The following is a 20439-nucleotide window of genomic DNA, read 5'->3' as shown; positions in this document are numbered from 1 at the left end:
GAGTTACCCTGAGGCGAACGCGGCCAGCGGACCATGCTCGCAGCGGGACCCGCGTCTTCAGCCAGTGCTGCAGCGGGCGCATGAAAAGCAAGCCCAGCTGGAGCACTGCCGAGGCCGAAGCCATAAGACCCAGCATCCTCTGAAAACGTTTGAGAGGAAAAATGCTGCCGGTCCTGAAAGCTGCAGCTGAGCGCTGCATCTGCAGCGCGCGCTGTGACGTCAGCCGCGCTGTCATTGACACAGAGTCTAAGTCTGTTCCCAGAAAAGAGATTCTCTGGCTGGGAGACAGTAAACTCTTGGTCCAGTTGATTTGGAGACCCAAATCCCGTAAATGGTCGAGTAATAGAGCCCTGTGCGCTATTAACTCTGACTCTGACTGGGCTAGAATAAGCCAGTCGTCCAGATAGTTCAGTATTCGCATCCCCCGTTGTCTCAGGGGAGCGAGCGCTGCATCCATGCACTTCGTGAATGTACGGGGTGCTAAGGACAGACCGAACGGCAGGACGGTGTACTGATAGCTCAGCCCCTCGAAGGCGAATCGCAAGAAAGGCCTGTGATGGGGCGCTATTTGAATCTGAAAATATGCGTCTTTCAGATCCACAGAGATAAACCAGTCCCTCGGGCGAATTTGCGCGAGAATCTGACTGGTCGTGAGCATTTTGAACGATCTCTGCATAAGGGCTCTGTTCAGCCGTCTGAGATCTAGGATGGGTCTGAGACCGCCATCCTTCTTTGGAACGAGGAAATATCTGCTGTAAAAACCTGCCTCGCTCAGTGTGTGAGGGACGGCTTCTACGGCTCGTTTCTCTAACAGTTTCGCAATCTCGGCGCGAAGTAGGTGTGCTACTTCGTTGTTCACCGTGGTTTCGACCCTGGCTCGAAAGCGAGGGGGTCTGCGAGCGAACTGTAGTGAATAGCCTCGTTCTACCGTGTTCAGTACCCATTCTGACACGCCCGGCAGCTCCCTCCATGCCTTTATGTGAAAAGCTAGAGGGAGAATAACGCGCGGGCTGTTGTCGCTGTGTGTGTGTGGCACATATCTCACAGCGCCTGAGAGAGAGCGCGCGCTCATGGAGGCGCGCGCGCTTCGCACACACATAACACAGCTCGTGTCTGGTAGAGGGTGATTTACACACGGGACACGTTTTGTGTTTATTGACGGGGGCTCTGAATGAGTGCTTATCACAGAGCAGCCCGTGTTTGTGTGTAGGGATGAGCGCTGTACAGCGGGCACCTTTCCCACATTCAAAACACACACGGCGTGAGCCGAGTTTATGGATATGGGCCGTGAATGAGTGAGTCACTGAGTCGGCCGTGTTTGTATGTAGGCGCGAACACTGTGGAGTGGGCACATGACCTACATTTATAACACCATCGGCGTGAGCCGGATAAACAGACAGAATGCTCTTTCTGTGATTTATTTGGGCGGCCGTAAAAACGGCCTTTGGGTACAGGCGAGCGTGTTGTGTAACGGGCTCGTTGGCTGTGAAATACACATCTCCAGTCACCTCTGCTGAGGGAACTGTGAGAGCGAGGCGCGCTGATTTTGATGGCGGTCCGGCCGCAGCGGGACTCGACCATCTTCGTCTTCCTAACGCGGTCAGGAAGACTTTGAGGGCTCTGCCTTCAGCACAATCTTGGACCGGGGTCCCCGAGGGGGAGGCGGTCTGTGGCGGCTGGAAGAGCGTGAGCGCTGGGAATCCCTCGGCTGACGGCGCTGTGAGGCTGACGGCGGGGGAGGCTGTGGCGCTGATTTCCGGTTGGGCGGCTGTTTAGAGCGACCCGTAGCGGAACTGGAGCGCTTCGGCAAGAAATGCCGCATAGCCTGGGAGGTTCTCTGAACCTCGGAGTACCGTTCCGAAAACCCCTTGACAGCCGGGCCGAAGAGACCGGATGGCGCCTCGGGCGCGTCGAGGAAAGTGGCTCTGTCGGACGCCATATTCCTCCCGATGGCCTGAGCAGCGGACTTAGTGGCTCGTAGCGCTAAGTCGGTCGCGCTCCTGAGGTCATTAAAATTCTCAGGGTTCGGGCCCGCCTCGTCCATTTTACGGAGAAGGTCGGCCTGATACACCTGAAGCACGGCCATCGTGTGAAGTGCGGACGCGGCTTGACCGGCGGCGGTGTAGGCGCGACCGATCAAAGCCGAAGTAGTCCTGCAGGCTTTGGAAGGCAGTGAAGGATGAGACTGCCATCCGGCGGAAGGCGGGCAGAGGTGCGTGGCTACCGGTTCCTCGACCGGAGGAATGCAGAGGTAGCCCTTGTCTTTCGCGCCGTCTACTAGAGAGAGCGTCTAAGAGACAGTAGAACGCAGCCTGGCAGAAAATGGCGCCTTCCAGCTCTTAGTGAGCTCCTCGTGGAGCTCCGGAAGAAAGGGGGCAGGCCTCGTGTGAGGCGTCGAGCGGCGGCCTGGCAGAAAGCAACCGTCCAGCCTGCTGGGTGCAGGCTCGTCAGGAAGCGACCAATCGAGGCCGAGGTCCTCCACGGCCTTGGTAAGCAGGCGAAGAAGCTCGGCGTCGAACGTAGACCGCACACCGCTCGATTCCTGAAGAGAAGGGGCGGGGTCCGGAATGGAGCCCGACCAGCCTTCGCAGTCAGAAGCCAGGATAGAGCAGCTGTCCCCTTCTGCGTCATCTCCCCCTGACTCGATATCCACAGCGGGCGGCTGGCCGGCCGTGATAGAGGTGGGGGATGCAGAGAGCGATGCACACGGGGAGAGATCCGGCATGCAAGCGCTCGCGGCAGATGCCTCCGGTGTTCTCTGTGAACGGCGCTTTTTACGGCGCGGCCCAGAACGAGTGTTGCGTAACCCTGCCGTGCTTGTGCTACTTCTGGTTCGCTTCAGATTGAAAAACCAGAGAACAACCTCACGGGCCTGCTTTTATAGCCTGTAGCCACGCCCATTCTGGCGGGACGTGACGCGCACGGGCGCCCGCGCCCTCATTGGTGCTTCGTCACGAGCAGGTCCTGGATAGGTTGCAGCAGTTGCTGCTGAGCAACCAATAGGCGCGCGAGCCGCTCTGCCTAGGTCTGCTTATGCAGCAATGCGTTTTAAACTAATGCTTAAATTTTTTGGCTTCAGTATTCTCGAGAAAAGGGTTTTTCCCGTAGCGTAAGCTAGCTTACGCAACACGAGAGTACTCTCGTAAGAGAACCACAGTTAACGCTCTGGTTTCTACAACTTTCACTTAGGAGCAAAAATCTGCCTTTAAACTTGAAAGAAATAAAGATTTGATTTTTATCGTGATAATTATCGATATCGACTGATATAAAAAAAAATTATCGTGATTTTTTTTGGGGCCATATCGCCCAGCCCTAATCCAGAGTGTCAATATAAGTTTGCTTTTAAGTTCAGAAACACACAGTACAAATGGAATGTCCTTCCACAAGTCTTTGTGAACTCACCTACCCTGTTCCACCAGTGTTTAGCTAAAATACTGGAACGTTTTTCTAAGCCTGAATGTCTTATTCAATATGTGGATGATTTGTTGTTGCAGACAGCAAACAGGGAAGAACATGTCACTTTGCTAGCAGAATTACTTCAGTTGCTGCATGAGGCTGGACTAAAACTGAATCCAAGAAAAGCTCAGTTGCTTAAGTCAGAAGTCACTTATCTAGGCATAAAGATAAGCGAAGGGGGGCATACGCCTGACCCACACAAGGTGGAAATTATTCAGAGACTTCCAGTTCCAGTATCAGTGACAGCTTTGAGATCATTTTTAGGAATAGTGGGATTCTGTAGGGAATTCATTGAAGGCTTTGCAGATATTGCAAAACCTCTAAACTCTCTCCTTTCAGGAAAAAAGAAAAAAAAATATTCCTTCGATTGCGGTCCGGAGCATCAGACAGCATTTGAAAAATTGAAAGCAGCCCTAATAAAAGCTCAAGCCCTTCACAATCCAGATAGAACACAACCGTTTATTTTGCAGACAGCTGTAACAGAGGAAACCCTTTCGACTGTCCTCCTGCAGGATGTGCAAGGAAATTTGCGTCCTATTGCTTATGCGTCTCGAGTACTTTACCCTGTTGAAAAAGCATTTGATTCCTGTACAAGACATCTTTTTTCCGTTCACTGGGCAATGTCACATTTTGAATACATTTATGGTTTCAATGAAGTGACACGGCATACGCCACACACTCCTTTGCAGCTTCTCTTAAATGGAAAAGTGAAGGGAGTATCTAGTGCTAGACTAGGCAGATGGACGTAAGATTTAGGTTCCAAAAATTAAAAAAATGTCTACAAACCTAACTCCATGCTGCCCCGAACACTTCTGTATGAAGGTGATCCACACACTTGTGAAGATTAACACATTCCATCCTCTGAGAGTGTCTTTGAGGTAAAAGCTATTGAGGGAGCTGTTGATGTGTATGTTGATGGTTCCAGGTTTTGGCAAGATGGGAAGTACCATACAGGTTTTGTAATTCATTCTGATCGAGGACATTTTCTGTATAAATGCCCATCTCATTTTTCAGCTCAGAAAGCAGAGGTTACAGCTGTATTACAGACATTAGAGGTTATCCCAGACTCAGAAGAGGGGTTTTAACAGTGCCGATGGACAACCTCTAGTTCATTGTGGCCCGATACAAGCATTGTGGTCATTTGCTAAGGATAGCGATCATAAGATTGCAGTGTTGAAAGTTAAAGCTCACCAGAAGAAAGGAACAGACAAACATGGGGATGGAAATTTGATAGTTGATGAATTAGCAAAGAAAGCAGCTATGGAAGGAACAACATTTTCAGTTATTACTGAACAAGAATCAATTGCAGCTATCACTCCCAAAGAACCAGTCGATTTGAAAAGTGCCCAAAAGAGTGATCCTTTGATAACAGAAGTAATTAGACTGAAAAGAAATTATCAATCTATTTTAGATGGTCCATTTGCACCACATGATGCACAGTTGATAATTCATGATGATATATTACTGTACAGAAATGGTGACACTCCAGTGTGGATTCCACCTACAAGATTGCGGAGTGATATTTTGTATCATATCCACAATCAAGGGGGACACTTAGGTGTAACAAAGGTGAAGGACAGGATAGGGAACATGTTTTGGTGGCCATGCATGGATAAGGATGTGAAAGAGTATTGTGCAAATTGTTTAACGTGTGCCCAAATGAATCCCTCAGGGGTTAAAAAGAAGGGCTGTTTAAGACCGACATGCCTTACTGAAGGCTCCTGGACAAACCTTCAGATTGATTATATTGGTCCTCTACCTGCGGCTAAAGGTGGATACATAATATATTCTAGTGATTGTTGACACATTTATCAAATGGATTGAGGCTTTTCCAATCAAGTCTGATACAGCTTCTGCCACAGCACGTGTACTTTGGGAACAAATTTACTGTAGATTTGGCCTTCCTCTGAGTTTAGAAATTGATAGAGGCACCCACTTTACAGGCACAAAACCTTCCAAGCATATTGATGTCAGTTAGAGGGATTGTTCACAAAAGTACAGGTTTTAGTCCCCATGAATTATTGACAGGGAGGAAAATGAGATTACCGGAACACCTTTTATTTGAAGTTCCCAAACCTATGATTGAAGGATGGACAACAGAAACATTCCTTAAGAATCTGTGTAAATCGTTAACAGCTATGTATCACCAAGCTGCTCAACAAATTGGGCTCAATCAGAGATACAACAAAATGTATACTAAGGGTAACTCTTTCTGTTTGCATGTATTTTTCAGAACCCCAACCAAGAGAAATAAAGATGTGGTGTTATATCGTGGCTGTAGTCCTCCCAGTGATGGTGATGATGCAGGAGTGTCCAGAGCAGCAATCAGCACCTTCTTCTGGAGTGTTCCAGTCCTAATAAACCTAACAGCGTGGTCTACAGACATGGATGCACGATGTCGTGGAGAAAGCGTGACAGAGATGTATAAAGACCTTCTAACTACAGCTTTCCTGAGGTACCATAGCGCTGTACCAATTCACTCTCCGACAAATCAGTCACCAGGGGAACCACCAAAATGTCATCTCAGAGAAGCCCCTACTGGACGGAAGCTATTAGGATTTGTAGACAATATGCTTGGAGCCACTGGAACAGGTTTAGGCATATCCAACTGGATAAGTGCGCAGGAACTGAAGCGGAATGAGCTTAAACTCAAAGCTCTCGTCGGACAACAGGTTTTACAAATTGATGCGTATTTGCAAGAAGGTCTAAATGAAGAAAAAGAAACTGTTCAGGATGTTCACACTATTGCATCCGCGCTATCAATCATAGCCCAACAGACAAAAAAAGCTTTTAACAGTATGCAGGAACAACTATATTGTGCACAGTTTGCTTCCATCAAACATCAGGAAATCACCCATATCTTGGAAGAAGTATTGGCAGGTAAAGTTCCATCTACTCTTTTTACTGAGGTCATTATGAAATGGTTTGGACTGAAATATTGTTCCCTTTCAGTCAGGTAACGTTCGACTTAATCGATCGTACCGACTTGATGGGATCACGCCAGGGAGCCAGATGTCTTCGATATAGTATACAAATTAAGCCAAATGAGCTTTGCAGCGCGGGTATAACAGGGAAGTGGATGCACCCACCATTCATTCTTTTCGCTTCGGAGCCGATCGGTTGTTATGTCGATATCTCTGAAAGTGTACTTTAATAACAAGCCTGTGTGTGTCGGCACTTCTGTTGGAAGCTCTCCCAGTGCTGAAGTTACAGCGTGTGGGAGCAGTGATCGCGAGCTTCTGAATCTCTTAACTGCTGTTCTCACAGCAACTGGTTGGCTGACGGTCGGTTTAAGGCCGAGGAAAGTGAGTGCGCCGCAGACATCCCTTTGTGCTCCAGCACTGGTGAAGGGCGTTATTCCAATCGAAGTAAACACGGGTGAGTTTTTCATCTTTCTTCTCCGGAAGAAGGATGTCTTTCCACCTGTGCGCTGCTGGATGTGGTCGTTCCAGCCCTCTGTGATAGTCACAATTTCTGTGTCGCGTGTTTGGGCATACAACACGCTGAGGCAGCTTTTGTGGATAGGCATATTTTCACACAGAAAATATGCACCATCTCGGTGTTGAGATCTAGACTCTCGTTCGCTCGCGAATGTAGAGTCCCTGATTCTGTGCCACTCCCTCGCGGTGGTGTGAGTCAGGTGATCGCAGAGTTGTGTTTGAGGCTCCGCCCAGAGATTATTCCCCGTGGACTCATCACAACTCCTTCACATCGATACTAGATTCTAGTGTTGAGCACACTGATTCATCTGTAATGGGTGAATTAGACGTTCCATTGGTAACCAGGTCATGGAAGACACCCTTCACTGCCTTAAGTGACCAGGATGGCTCCTCCCCCCTCGCTACCCTTGAGTGCGGCGCGACGAGTGGTTATACGGCGATCCCTCCGGTGGAGCGGTCTGTTCTGGCACACCTGTGTCCGGCGGCCGCTTCATCCGGCTCTGGAGAACCGTGTTTCCCCTCACAGGCTCTGGAGTCGTTGTCTGCTTTGTCAGACACGGCTTATGGAGCCTGTGGGCAAGCCGCCACCTCTATGCACGCCTTGGCCTTGTTACAGCTTTTTCAGGCTAAAACACTCCAGGACGTGCAAAAGGGTAGGCCAGACTGTCAGCTCATGGGTGAGCTCTGTAAGGCAACGACTTGGCTCTTCGGAGCACAAGTGTGGCAACCTGCGCGATCAGTCTGGCAATATCCACTCTGGTGGTTCAGCAGCGCGATCATTGGCTCGGTCTGGTTGATATGGAGGATGCAGACAAGGTTCGGATCCTGGACTCCCCAATTTCCCAGACGGGGTTGTTCGGCGACGCTACAGTGGGTGGTGCCCAACAGCCTTCTGTAGCTCAGTCGCAGGTGGAGGAAGCCCGACACACCCTGCCGCGACAGCCTGCTGAGCCTCTCACCCCGTCGCCGCTAGCAGTCACTCCACAAGCACGTCACCAAGGGCGCCCCCCTAAGGCAGCTCAGCCTGTTAGGCCCCCACCACAGCTTGGGCCTCAGCAAAAAGCTAGCCGTAGGCAGGCTGCCCAATCTGTGTCAGATCTTGCCAGTCCAGGAGGCAAGAGTAAGCGTCCCTGATACAGGCCACCCAGGGTTGGGGACGGAAGTTTCTCTGGTGGTTGTTGTTCCACCATTGTCTCTCTGGAATACAGTGGTTTCCGAATCGCCAAAGGGACAGGAATTCTCAACCCTGGGTTTCAAGAGGTTCAGATTATCAGACACCCCAGATCAGTCTGGCCTGCCTCAATCCTCTCTTGTGTCGCCAGTTGGCAGACGAGTTCGGTTCAAGGACCCAGGTTTGCCTCCTCCCGTACTCAATGCCACCAAGTGGAGGCAGGTTCGTGTGCTACGTACACAGACCCCCCCTCCGGACCGCCTTAGGGCCCTCCGGGCTGGGTCCCTGCCCTCCACTTCGCTGCCCTCCTCCTGGTACGTCAGTGGTGCCACGAGCCCCCCTGGTACGGTTTCTGCAAGCCTGGAAAGACCTCTGCAGACCGTCCAGCTGGCTCCTGAGCACCATTAAACACGGCTCCACGATTCAGTTCCACCAGCACCCACCCAGATTCGCTGGCATTCGCTCCACGGTTGTGAAGAGCAGTTCTGCCCCAATCTTGCGTGCGGAAACAAGCCGACATGAGCGTGCTTGACTCAAGGGTGCCCTCTATTTGAAGAGAGCACCTGAGAAGCTACTGGCTCAACACGTAAGCTATAAAACCTAGCAAACGTATTAGGTGTCGCCCAACCCGCAGCTCTACAAACATCTGCCAGCGAGGCACCCTGCGCCAGCGCCCAGGAAGCAGCAACACTCCGGGTGGAGTGGGCATGCAACCCTGGAGGACAAGGTACACCTTGGGTATCGTATGCTAAGATGATGGCATCCACTATCCAGTGGGCCAGCCTTTGCTTAGAGACTGCCTTCCCTTTCTGCAGGCCTCCGAAACAGATGAAGAGCTGATCTGAGGTTCTAAAGCTTTGCGTTCTGTCCAGATAAGTCCGTAAGGCGCGGACTGGACAGAGAAAAGCTACGGTTGAGTCTGTCTCCTCCAGGGGCAGCGCTTGCAAGTTCACCACTTGATCTCGAAAGGGAGTAGTGGGAACTATCGGCACATATACGGGCCGAGGTCTCAGTGTCACCTGAGAGTCAGCCGGCCCGAATTCCAGGCATGATTCGTCTACCGAGAAAGCGTGCAGGTCCCCTACCCTCTTGATAGAAGGGTATTCTATTACAACAACTCTGAATCATTTCTCCATCTATGTTAATGATAATCAGACATTTTGTCCAATCAATGCAACCTCATTTTGTATGACATTAGAGTCAACATGGTCTATAGGAAATTATTACTTTCCTTATGTAAATGTTACACAACAAGCAATGTCACCCAGTTCAGAGGAACAAGTTTTTTGGAAAATATCCCTGAATTTGAGTTACCAAAATTAGCCAATATGTTAATATCATTGATGCAAAGGAAAGATAGCCACATTGTGAAAGCTCAACAAGGTCTTGAGGGAAAAGACAAGGTGTTGACAGAACAAATGCATGATGGGGACTTGGCTATTGCCTATACTGGTTTACTTTGGGATGTTACCTTTAAAACTGTTGTTTGTGTATGTATCGTCCTTATTATCTGTCAGTGCATTGTGTTATGCTGTATGTGTTCCATGTTGAAACGTCAGATAGTTCTATGATCAATATTGGACGTTCCCGTTGTATGTGATGGTTCTTGATTGCCTCTTTCAAAACCAAGAAATATAAAAATAAATTTAAAAAAATGATTTTTTTTTCTTAACAATACAACCTATGATAATTCTGCTCAAGTGAAGTAGAACTGTAACCAGTGTGCATGAGGTGTCGACCCAAAGACGGGTAAGATTCTCCGGTGGCCAGAGGGGGACAACCTAAGGCAGGGCTTCACCGCCACTGGGCACCTGCCCAATAGGGAAGGGAGGTGTTATCTATGAAAAGGGAGTGGATGTGATGCTTCTTTTGGGCCAAGAGCATCAAAGGGGGGTCTATAAGAAATTATAGTCTGCTCTGATCTAACTTCCACTCCAATATATACATTTAAATGTTCCTTCTCTTAAAAGAGCTTATTTATCATAGAGACAATTCCTTCCAATCTCAGTAATATGTAAATAGTATCACAGAAAAGACGAATAAACTTCATTTTTGAGATCTTCGACGTCCACATCATTTTTTCTTACAGGTTTGTATGGACTTATCTATCTCTGGGGGATACGGTGAATAAGCTAAAGTCCAAAAAAGACGGCGTGTTCCTTTAAAGTGTTAAATTAAAAAGTCTTCTTAAATGTGATTACCACTTCCACAAGACTTGCTCTGATATGTCTGCCACAAAGTCTCTCTGACATGATATCATGTAATGAAAATGAAACGTACACACGAGATGCATTCAAAGTATTGCACAATATTTAGTTTTTTTTTTATAAAGAACATTTCTACTGCCTCAAGTGCAGCCCAAAGGGCTGTACAAAGCCATCGATAAAACCAAACACAGAGAATACAAATCGCAACAACATAAAATTTATATTTAGTTCTCACCCGAGTCAGAGTCAAACGCCAAGCTATAAAAGTGCTTGTTCAAAGCCGTTTTAACGCTCTGATATTCTTCATTTGGGGTGACACTAGTGATCTTTGGGGTCTCCAGAGACCCCAGGCAACAACATGTAATTTTGTAACAGAATAATTGTTTTGTTTTTTTAACAAATGTAATTTGACTCTGTTTATTAATGTTTTTACTCCACATTATTGCAGTTTTTGGAGGATTTATGATATAAAATACATTAAAAAAAAATTCTTTTAAATAGGTTTTTATACAAAAACAGCTTTTTATGGAAAATTCACTTAATAAAATACCCAAATTTCTCAATTTCATTTATGGGGATAACATGGATAATTTTACATGGTTTAGTGAAAAATATTTGCCCATATTTTGGAAAATGTAGTTTTAAAAGTAAAACATTATCATTTTAGCCACTAGATGGCTCTAGTGCTATTATTAGTAGTGCTCCACTATATGCTATTTGACTAACTGAAAGATATCTTTTCACAAGTTTTTCCAGTTGGATTCATATCTAAATATTATGAAATCACAATTCTAACAATAAAAATGACTTTTTTTTTGTCAAAGTTTATAATTTTTTGTACTGAATTTCTCCCCCCAATAATTTTACTTTATGATTAGAATCAAACCTGAAAAAGATAAAAGTTGAGTTTTTAGAGTTTATCATTCATTTCAATCTTCTTTTTTTCATATAATTGTACAAATGTAATCTACACTTCAGTTACTAACTGTAACAGAACAGATATGAACAGTTATATTATATACTGAGTACAAAAAAAATGATTTTAGCTAAAATTTTAATTAAAATGAGCATATACGACACAACCCTTCATAGAAATGATTCCAGCTTAATTTCATTAAATGTAATCAATGTAATTTTTTTAATTGAGTCAACATGAATATTTTTCGTTCGTCTTAACCGGATGTCACTCAAAAATAAATGTTGGCCTCTTGTTAAAATAATTAATTAAAATAAGCAAAAGTAACACGATTGTTTAATATTGTCACAACTTAATTGAATTGTGTTCAATCAACCTAATTCATTTGTGTGAAAACTACATGAATCATTGTTGTTGACATCTAACTGGGCAGTGGATCTGTAGTTCCCAGCATGCTTTGCAAGGGACTGCATTAAGAGGGTCAATTTAGGGAAAAAGTGTTATTTTATGTGTTTTTCAGTAAATGGAAAGATGTTGTTAGTTAATGTTAGTGTTTAATGTTCAGTTATGTTAGAAACTTAGAGGACTTTCTGTAATGTTTTTGAATTTTGTGGTTACCATTATGCAGAAGAGTGGCAACTGTGTTTAGGCTGTGGACTCAGTATACACTAGTGTAAACCTCACTCGCATACCTGCACAAGTAATATTTAATATTATATTACTATGTAAAAAATGGTTTTAATTCAATTGAACACTAGTAGTGTCTATCATTAGAAGTGACCGTAGAGTCAAATTAGCTAAAATTATAATGTTGGTGATTTTAGGCAGGACAAAAACTAAATGTAGTTAACCTGACAAAACTTTATCTAGCAGGAATGACTAAATAAATTTAACAACAAGATTACAACAAATTATTTCAAACTAATTCGATTTTGTTGGAAAAATGTAATTCAATTTAGTGGAAAAGCTTTCCTTAATTTAATTAAGTTCGTTCAACAGATTATTTTTCTGAGTGGACATCAAAATGCAATGACTGAACTGAACAGCATAACAAATGAGCAAATAAAGCAATAACTTTTGTCTCTCTCTCTCTCTGTGTGTGTGTGTGTGTTTGAGAGTGTGTGTGTGTGTGTGTGTGTGTGTGTGTGTGTGTGTGTGTGTGTGTGTATGTATGTGTGTGTGTGTGTGTGTGTGTGATTGCTCACATTGTCGATGTGTCAGTGTCACCAAATAAATTTTTGTGGTGGTTACGCATTTTGGACTATTTTATGTGACAAATTATAAGAGAGCAGTTTTTATAGTCTCACAAATATATTCCTCTGTGTGTGTGTGTGTGTGTGTGTGTGTGTGTGTGTGTGTGTGTGTGTGTGTGTGTGTGTGTGTGTGTGTGTGTGTGTGTGTGTGTGTGTGTGTGCGCGTGAGCGTGTGCGCGTGGGCATGATAATTTTGCATTGTGAATGTTTTTAGCACTGTTAGCACTGAAGCGTGCCACTTCATTTCTGTGTTCTGCGTTGTTGTTTCTGATTTTGATGATGAATTTTGTCCATTTTCTATGTGGGGTCTACCGGGTCTAATGGACAAAAAATGTGGGGTCTAATGGGTCTAATGGACAATTTTTTTTTTCCATTTTCATAAAAACAGATATCATTACAATAAAAAAAAAAGTGTAGATCTAGAAAGGGTTGAGAGCGGTACAAAGTTTCATGCCATTTGGACAAAGAGAACATTTTTTTAAAATTCAGCAAAAGTCATTTGCGGGTTAAAAAGACCCCGAAGAACACCAAAGGGTTAAAAGAAGGCAAAGTGGGGACAGAGCAGATGGCAAGCAGAAAGTTATTCCATAACCCAGGACCAGCTATCGAAAAGGCGCGATCACCTATTGTGTAATTAATGGTATCTGATAAACTTCAAAGATAGGCTTATCAGTGGAAAATTACAGACGGGCAGTAGTGCTGTATGAGGCCATTATATCTCATCTTCTACTTTCAGCATATATGGTGACATAAATGTTTAATACTTGAATTTGTATTAAAGTGTGTATTTAATGTTGCTTAATTTGCTTTACTCAATGAGCAATTTCTGTGCTCATGTCAGTGCACTGACAAATGAAAAAAGTCTTGCATGTGACGTGATGGTTGCGCCCTGTTCCTGAAACGGTCTGATAAAGACCTCGAACGTTCATGGGCTGCAGCACAAAGTCTCTCTAAACTGATAGAAGCCACTCAACTCATTCAAGACTCAACAAAGGTAATTTTCCACCATATTTGTATATAAAAAAACTGTGAAATTATTCAAATCTTTTATTTGTTATAATTTGAAGAGTATTTGAAAACTTTAGCCAAGAAATAACCAGCAAAACCATTGTTTTATTCATGCACTGGTCAATTTTGAGATTTTGCTTCCAACCTTTCAGACTAGTGGAAAGAAATCACCTAAAATACACTTTTAAGTGTTTATTTTATCACACTTTATGTATTTACATCTGTAGATTTCAATTTTAATACCTTTAAATGCTGTGAGATTTGAGTCAGAAATCTCCAGTTTAGCAGCTTTACATTCACCAAACTTACAGTTGTATTACGTTTTTACGGAAGGGTTTTAAAAAGGAATTTGTATAGGCTATATATTATTTGAATATATATATTTAAGTTTATTCCTTAAAATATGGTGAAAATATTTTTTTTCTGGCTGTTGACAGTATTTTCTTATTTATGGATTGATAAAAACAGATATTTAAAATCGCCTCTGTAAAAATATTTAACTGTCTTTTTTTGACCTATTTTTTATTATTATTTTGAACCTAGCTTTATCCAATGTTCAGATTTGCCTGTTTTGGAATTTTATGCAAATTATTTTGCTCAAATGTGGTTGCATTCTAATTTTAATACATTATAATTAATTACTACATTATAATAATTATTATTTTCTAATGTGCTTAAATGTTCGGAGGTGGGTTAAGTATCCAAAAACTGTAGGCTACTAAAGTAAAAGTAGGCTACTTGATGAAATATTTACTCAAGAAAAACCCCTGCGGAGTTTTGCGTTCAGGAATGTAAACGCACGCACTGACACCCGAAAGAGAAAGTGTCGTGAGAACGGTTCACAGTGCTCGCCTCGCCCTCATGACCGACCGCTGACATCCGCTGATATCTGAACTCAAACCACGATCAACTGCCATGATCGCATATATGCTCTCCAAAATGTAATCAAATGTATATTTCTGCAAGCGCATTTAAACTGCTGGTTGTCTTATTTAATGTAGCCTATAAATTAAGCTATATGTCCAAAAACTGGTAATGTCATACTTTGCAGTAGTGATATTGTGTAGCCTACTTTGCGTAATGATCTGTTTGTAAAATGTATTGCCTGTATGAAATGAAATCGCATAGCTGTACCTACCTGTGGAATCGTTCACATGAATGATGCTGACATGCATACGCAGATGTTCAGCTGATAAAGAGATGAGCTGCAAAAAATACGCTGCAGATTTGCTTTCAATTGACTATATGTCTTCCACTTCATCCAATGTTCTTTAATTCCCGCTTAAGACGATTCAGTGCGTGCAGGGAACTGAACAAACCATTCAAACTGATTCGAGAACCAATTTACACAGTTTTGCAAAATAGTTAGATAGAGTCTTTGAACGGAATCGACTCTAAGGACGGAGTGATTCATTTGTGAATGGGGCATCGCTCCAAAAGAGACAGCGCGCGCTTGTTATCATTATATGTTGTTATTTATTGCATTAAAATAAAGTAACGAGAGTCTTTTCTCTTTTTTTCATTAGAAATGTAGGCTACTCGAGTTAAAATAAAAGTACCCACATTTAAATCTACTCTTAAAAGTACAAATGTTCCCAAAAATGACTCGTGTAGTTCGTTATACCCCGTCAGCTTAATAAATATTGAAATTAAAGGAACTCATCCACCCTGGAATCTCACCCGGGGACTTTTTACTAATTCATTTCCCCCAAGCAGAAAAAGGTTCGCGAACTGGAAATTATCCAAAAAAATACTGACAAAAAGACAACAACTAGAAACCAGTCATCAACTGCAAAAAAATGATAAATATGCAACCAGAAAGTCACCCTAGCTTTCACCTGTGCGCACACACACACTACATAAAATGAGCAATGACAAAACAGACACGGCTTAGGATACTTTTAAAAGTAATTTTTCAAGATACTTTAAAACGTTTGCAGCATGATAAATACGCTATATACAATTGCGATTTAAAAAAAAAAAAAAAAAAAAAAAAAGATGTCACATATAAGACCTAAGTCTCAATATTACTTTCAGAAATAGGCTTATATCACCAGCAGGGTGGATTATTGTAATGGACTCCTCACTGGCCTTCCCAAAAAGACCATAAGACAGTTGCAGCTCATACAGAACGCTGCCGCTAGGATTCTGAGCAGAACCAGAAAATATGAACATATCACACCAGTCCTCAGGTCTTTACACTGGCTCCCAGTTAGATTTAGGATTGATTTTAAAGTATTATTACTGGTATATAAATCATTCAATGGCCTAGGACCTCAATACATTACTGAATATAAACCCAACAGATCACTCAGATCATTAGGATCATATCAGCTAGAAATACCAAAGGTTCACTCTAAACATGGCGAGTCTGCTTTTAGCTATTATGCCAGCCGCAGCTGGAACCAGCTTCCAGAAGAGATCAGATGTGCTCCTACAGTGGTCACATTCAAATCCAGACTCAAAACACTTCTGTTTAGCTGTGCATTTACTGAATGAGCACTGTGCCGCTGTTCGTCCGACTGTTTGTACTGTACTGTATTTTACTCTATTTTTCTAAACTGTTTTAATTATTCTTATTTCTTTTAATTATTTTAATTTCTCCTATGTCAGCAGGGCATTTAGCCCGTAACTGTAAATGCCCACTCAGAAGGTGATAAGGTGAAAGTGACGTGTATTAATGTGGGTTTGAAAGTAGAACAGTATTTAAATGACGATATTAAAGTTTTCGTCTGAGAAAGAATGTGAACGCAGTGCTAAAGTGCTAAAGAAAGTGAAAAGAACGTGTGAGTAAATGAGGGAGAAAAGAAAGTTAAAGGAAAGTTGATAGATGGAAGTCGTAAGAAGATTGAAGGTTAAAAGAAGGTTGAAAGATTTAAGTCTTAAGGGAATCCTTTGAAGGAAAGATCTATAATAATATTCTTTTTTTATTTTTTAAAAGTACTGTATTTTATTTTATTTTTCTAAACTGTTTTAATTATTCTTATTTCTTTTCATTATTTTAATTTCTTCTATGTAAAGCACTTTGAATTGCCATTGTGTATGACATGTGCTATATAAATAAACTTGCCTTGCCTTGCCTTGCCTTGCCTTGCCTTATACCGGTAAATAACGCGAAATGTTTAGAAAAGTTATAAAAACAGAGAAACATAGCTATTTTAGTTCCCCTCACTCCACAACAAATACTTTAAATTGAACAGGCCTATTCAGGAACAGAACAAGAAAGTCTAGTTGATTATACTTAAACGTAGCGTTAGTTCTGGCAGGTCATGTTAGTCAAGCTCGCATCAGCTGACTCTCAGCTGATCCACATCTACCTATAGCAGGGTTCCTCAAACTCGGTCCTGGAGGGCCACTGTCCTGCACAGTTTAGCTCCAACCCTGATCAAACACACCTAGCTGTGAGTTTCTAGTGATCCTGAAGACATTGATTAGCTTGCTCAGGTGTGTTTGCGCTAAACTGTGCAGGATAGTGGCCCTCCAGGACCGAGTTTGAGAAACCCTTACCTATATGAATACGACGCCTATCACTACATAAATAAGCTCCTTCAGTGTTATCAGCAGCTATCGGGTTTCTCAGGAGCGAATTACCCTCCTCCCTCCCCAGCTCCTCCTCTCGCCCAGTCAGGATTTGGCATTCTGATTCCCCTTGAATCAGAATAAATTCTCGAATTATGTTGTACTTTAAAATCTTGAATTAAATATATTTGCAAACATATGCATTAAAAGAAGGCAAAGTGGGGACAGAGCAGATGGCAAGCAGAAAGTTATTCCATAACCCAGGACCAGCTATCGAAAGGCGCGATCACCTATTGTGTAATTAATGGTATCTGATAAACTTCAAAGATAGGCCTATCAGTGGAAAATGACAGACGGGCAGTAGAGCTGTATGAGGCCATTATATCTCATCTTCTACTTTCAGCATATATGGTGACATAAATGTTTAATACTTGAATTTGTATTAAAGTGTGTATTTAATGTTGCTTAATTTGCTTTACTCAATGAGCAATTTCTGTGCTCATGTCAGTGCACTGACAAATGAAAAAAGTCTTGCATGTGACGTGATGGTTGCGCCCTGTTCCTGAAACGGTCTGATAAAGACCTCGAACGTTCATGGGCTGCAGCACAAAGTCTCTCTAAACTGATAGAAGCCACTCAACTCATTCAAGACTCAACAAAGGTAATTTTCCACCATATTTGTATATAAAAAAACTGTGAAATTATTCAAATCTTTTATTTGTTATAATTTGAAGAGTATTTGAAAACTTTAGCCAAGAAATAACCAGCAAAACCATTGTTTTATTCATGCACTGGTCAATTTTGAGATTTTGCTTCCAACCTTTCAGACTAGTGGAAAGAAATCACCTAAAATACACTTTTAAGTGTTTATTTTATCACACTTTATGTATTTACATCTGTAGATTTCAATTTTAATACCTTTAAATGCTGTGAGATTTGAGTCAGAAATCTCCAGTTTAGCAGCTTTACATTCACCAAACTTACAGTTGTATTACGTTTTTACGGAAGGGTTTTAAAAAGGAATTTGTATAGGCTATATATTATTTGAATATATATATTTAAGTTTATTCCTTAAAATATGGTGAAAATATTTTTTTTCTGGCTGTTGACAGTATTTTCTTATTTATGGATTGATAAAAACAGATATTTAAAATCGCCCTCTGTAAAAATATTTAACTGTCTTTTTTTTACCTATTTTTTATTATTATTTTGAACCTAGCTTTATCCAATGTTCAGATTTGCCTGTTTTGGAATTTTATGCAAATTATTTTGCTCAAATGTGGTTGCATTCTAATTTTAATACATTATAATTAATTACTACATTATAATAATTATTATTTTCTAATGTGCTTAAATGTTCGGAGGTGGGTTAAGTATCCAAAAACTGTAGGCTACTAAAGTAAAAGTAGGCTACTTGATGAAATATTTACTCAAGAAAAAGTTATCATCTCTATTAGACAATATGAATTATTAGACAATGTCAAAATAAAGAGAACCTGCGGAGTTTTGCGTTCAGGAATGTAAACGCACGCACTGACACCCGAAAGAGAAAGTGTCGTGAGAACGGTTCACAGTGCTCGCCTCGCCCTCATGACCGACCGCTGACATCCGCTGATATCTGAACTCAAACCACGATCAACTGCCATGATCGCATATATGCTCTCCAAAATGTAATCAAATGTATATTTCTGCAAGCGCATTTAAACTGCTGGTTGTCTTATTTAATGTAGCCTATAAATTAAGCTATATGTCCAAAAACTGGTAATGTCATACTTTGCAGTAGTGATATTGTGTAGCCTACTTTGCGTAATGATCTGTTTGTAAAATGTATTGCCTGTATGAAATGAAATCGCATAGCTGTACCTACCTGTGGAATCGTTCACATGAATGATGCTGACATGCATACGCAGATGTTCAGCTGATAAAGAGATGAGCTGCAAACAATAGCCTACGCTGCAGATTTGCTTTCAATTGACTATATGTCTTCCACTTCATCCAATGTTCTTTAATTCCCGCTTAAGACGATTCAGTGCGTGCAGGGAACTGAACAAACCATTCAAACTGATTCGAGAACCAATTTACAGTTTTGCAAAATAGTTAGATCGAGTCTTTGAACGGAATCGACTCTAAGGAGTGATTCATTTGTGAATGGGGCATCGCTCCAAAAGAGACAGCGCGCGCTTGTTATCATTATATGTTGTTATTTATTGCATTAAAATAAAGTAACGAGAGTCTTTTCTCTTTTTTTCATTAGAAATGTAGGCTACTCGAGTTAAAATAAAAGTACCCACATTTAAATCTACTCTTAAAAGTACAAATGTTCCCAAAAATGACTCGTGTAGTTCGTTATACCCCGTCAGCTTAATAAATATTGAAATTAAAGGAACTCATCCACCCTGGAATCTCACCCGGGGACTTTTTACTAATTAATTTCCCCCAAGGAGAACACCGATTCGCGAACTGGAAATTATCCAAAAAAATACTGACAAAAAGACAACAACTAGAACCAGTCATCAACTGCAAAAAAATGATAAATATGCAACCAGAAAGTCAACCTAGCTTTCACCTGTGCGCACACACACACACACACACACATTTTAATCCCATGGAGGGGATACCACTACATAAAATGAGCAATGACAAAACAGACACGGCTTAGGATACTTTTAAAAGTAATTTTTCAAGATACTTTAAAACGTTTGCAGCATGATAAATACGCTATATACAATTGCGATTTAAAAAAAAAAAGAAAAAAAAAAATGTCACATATAAGACCTAAGTCTCAATATTTCTTTCAGAAATAGGCTTATATCACCAGCAGGGTGGATTATTGTAATGGACTCCTCACTGGCCTTCCCAAAAAGACCATAAGACAGTTGCAGCTCATACAGAACGCTGCCGCTAGGATTCTGAGCAGAACCAGAAAATATGAACATATCACACCAGTCCTCAGGTCTTTACACTGGCTCCCAGTTAGATTTAGGATTGATTTTAAAGTATTATTACTGGTATATAAATCATTCAATGGCCTAGGACCTCAATACATTACTGAATATAAACCCAACAGATCACTCAGATCATTAGGATCATATCAGCTAGAAATACCAAAGGTTCACTCTAAACATGGCGAGTCTGCTTTTAGCTATTATGCCAGCCGCAGCTGGAACCAGCTTCCAGGAGAGATCAGATGTGCTCCTACAGTGGTCACATTCAAATCCAGACTCAAAACACTTCTGTTTAGCTGTGCATTTACTGAATGAGCACTGTGCCGCTGTTCGTCCGACTGTTTGTACTGTACTGTATTTTACTCTATTTTTCTAAACTGTTTTAATTATTCTTATTTCTTTTAATTATTTTAATTTCTCCTATGTCAGCAGGGCATTTAGCCCGTAACTGTAAATGCCCACTCAGAAGGTGATAATGTGAAAGTGCCGTGTATTAATGTGGGTTTGAAAGTAGAACAGTATTT

General features: G+C 42.0%; 2 protein-coding genes and 1 long non-coding RNA gene across 6 annotated transcripts in view; 2 read left to right on the top strand and 1 right to left on the bottom strand.

Annotated features, from left to right (window-relative positions):
• Positions 1–15273, bottom strand: part of LOC309497982 (uncharacterized protein) — a 70594-nt gene extending 55321 nt beyond the window's left edge. The window contains exon 1 of one of the 3 annotated variants that reach the window (XM_082168466.1): positions 14590–15273. In XM_082168466.1, coding sequence (XP_082024592.1) covers positions 14590–14626 — 37 coding nt within the window. In that variant the 5' untranslated portion in view covers positions 14627–15273. The remainder of the gene's footprint in view (positions 1–14589) is intronic. The other 2 variants (XM_082168465.1, XM_082168464.1) reach the window with 2 other exon arrangements.
• Positions 8457–13934, top strand: LOC309498000. Its single transcript, XR_014205794.1, has 2 exons — positions 8457–12539; positions 12890–13934. It is a non-coding gene; the product is annotated as an uncharacterized lncRNA (long non-coding RNA).
• Positions 15274–17260: 1987 nt separating the features above from the next.
• The window catches only part of cmah (cytidine monophospho-N-acetylneuraminic acid hydroxylase), a 39393-nt gene continuing 36214 nt past the window's right edge, over positions 17261–20439 (top strand). Inside the window, exon 1 of one of the 2 annotated variants that reach the window (XM_082168414.1) lies at positions 17261–17631. The gene's annotated coding sequence lies outside the window, so the exon portion shown is untranslated. The remainder of the gene's footprint in view (positions 17632–20439) is intronic. The other variant, XM_082168413.1, reaches the window with a different exon arrangement.

Source organism: Leuciscus leuciscus, assembly GCF_965113295.1.
Source record: "Leuciscus leuciscus genome assembly, chromosome: 4".
NCBI lineage: Eukaryota > Metazoa > Chordata > Actinopteri > Cypriniformes > Leuciscidae > Leuciscus > Leuciscus leuciscus.
The sequence above is the reverse complement of the archived record's forward strand: the minus strand, read 5'-3'. Positions and strand labels throughout refer to the sequence as shown.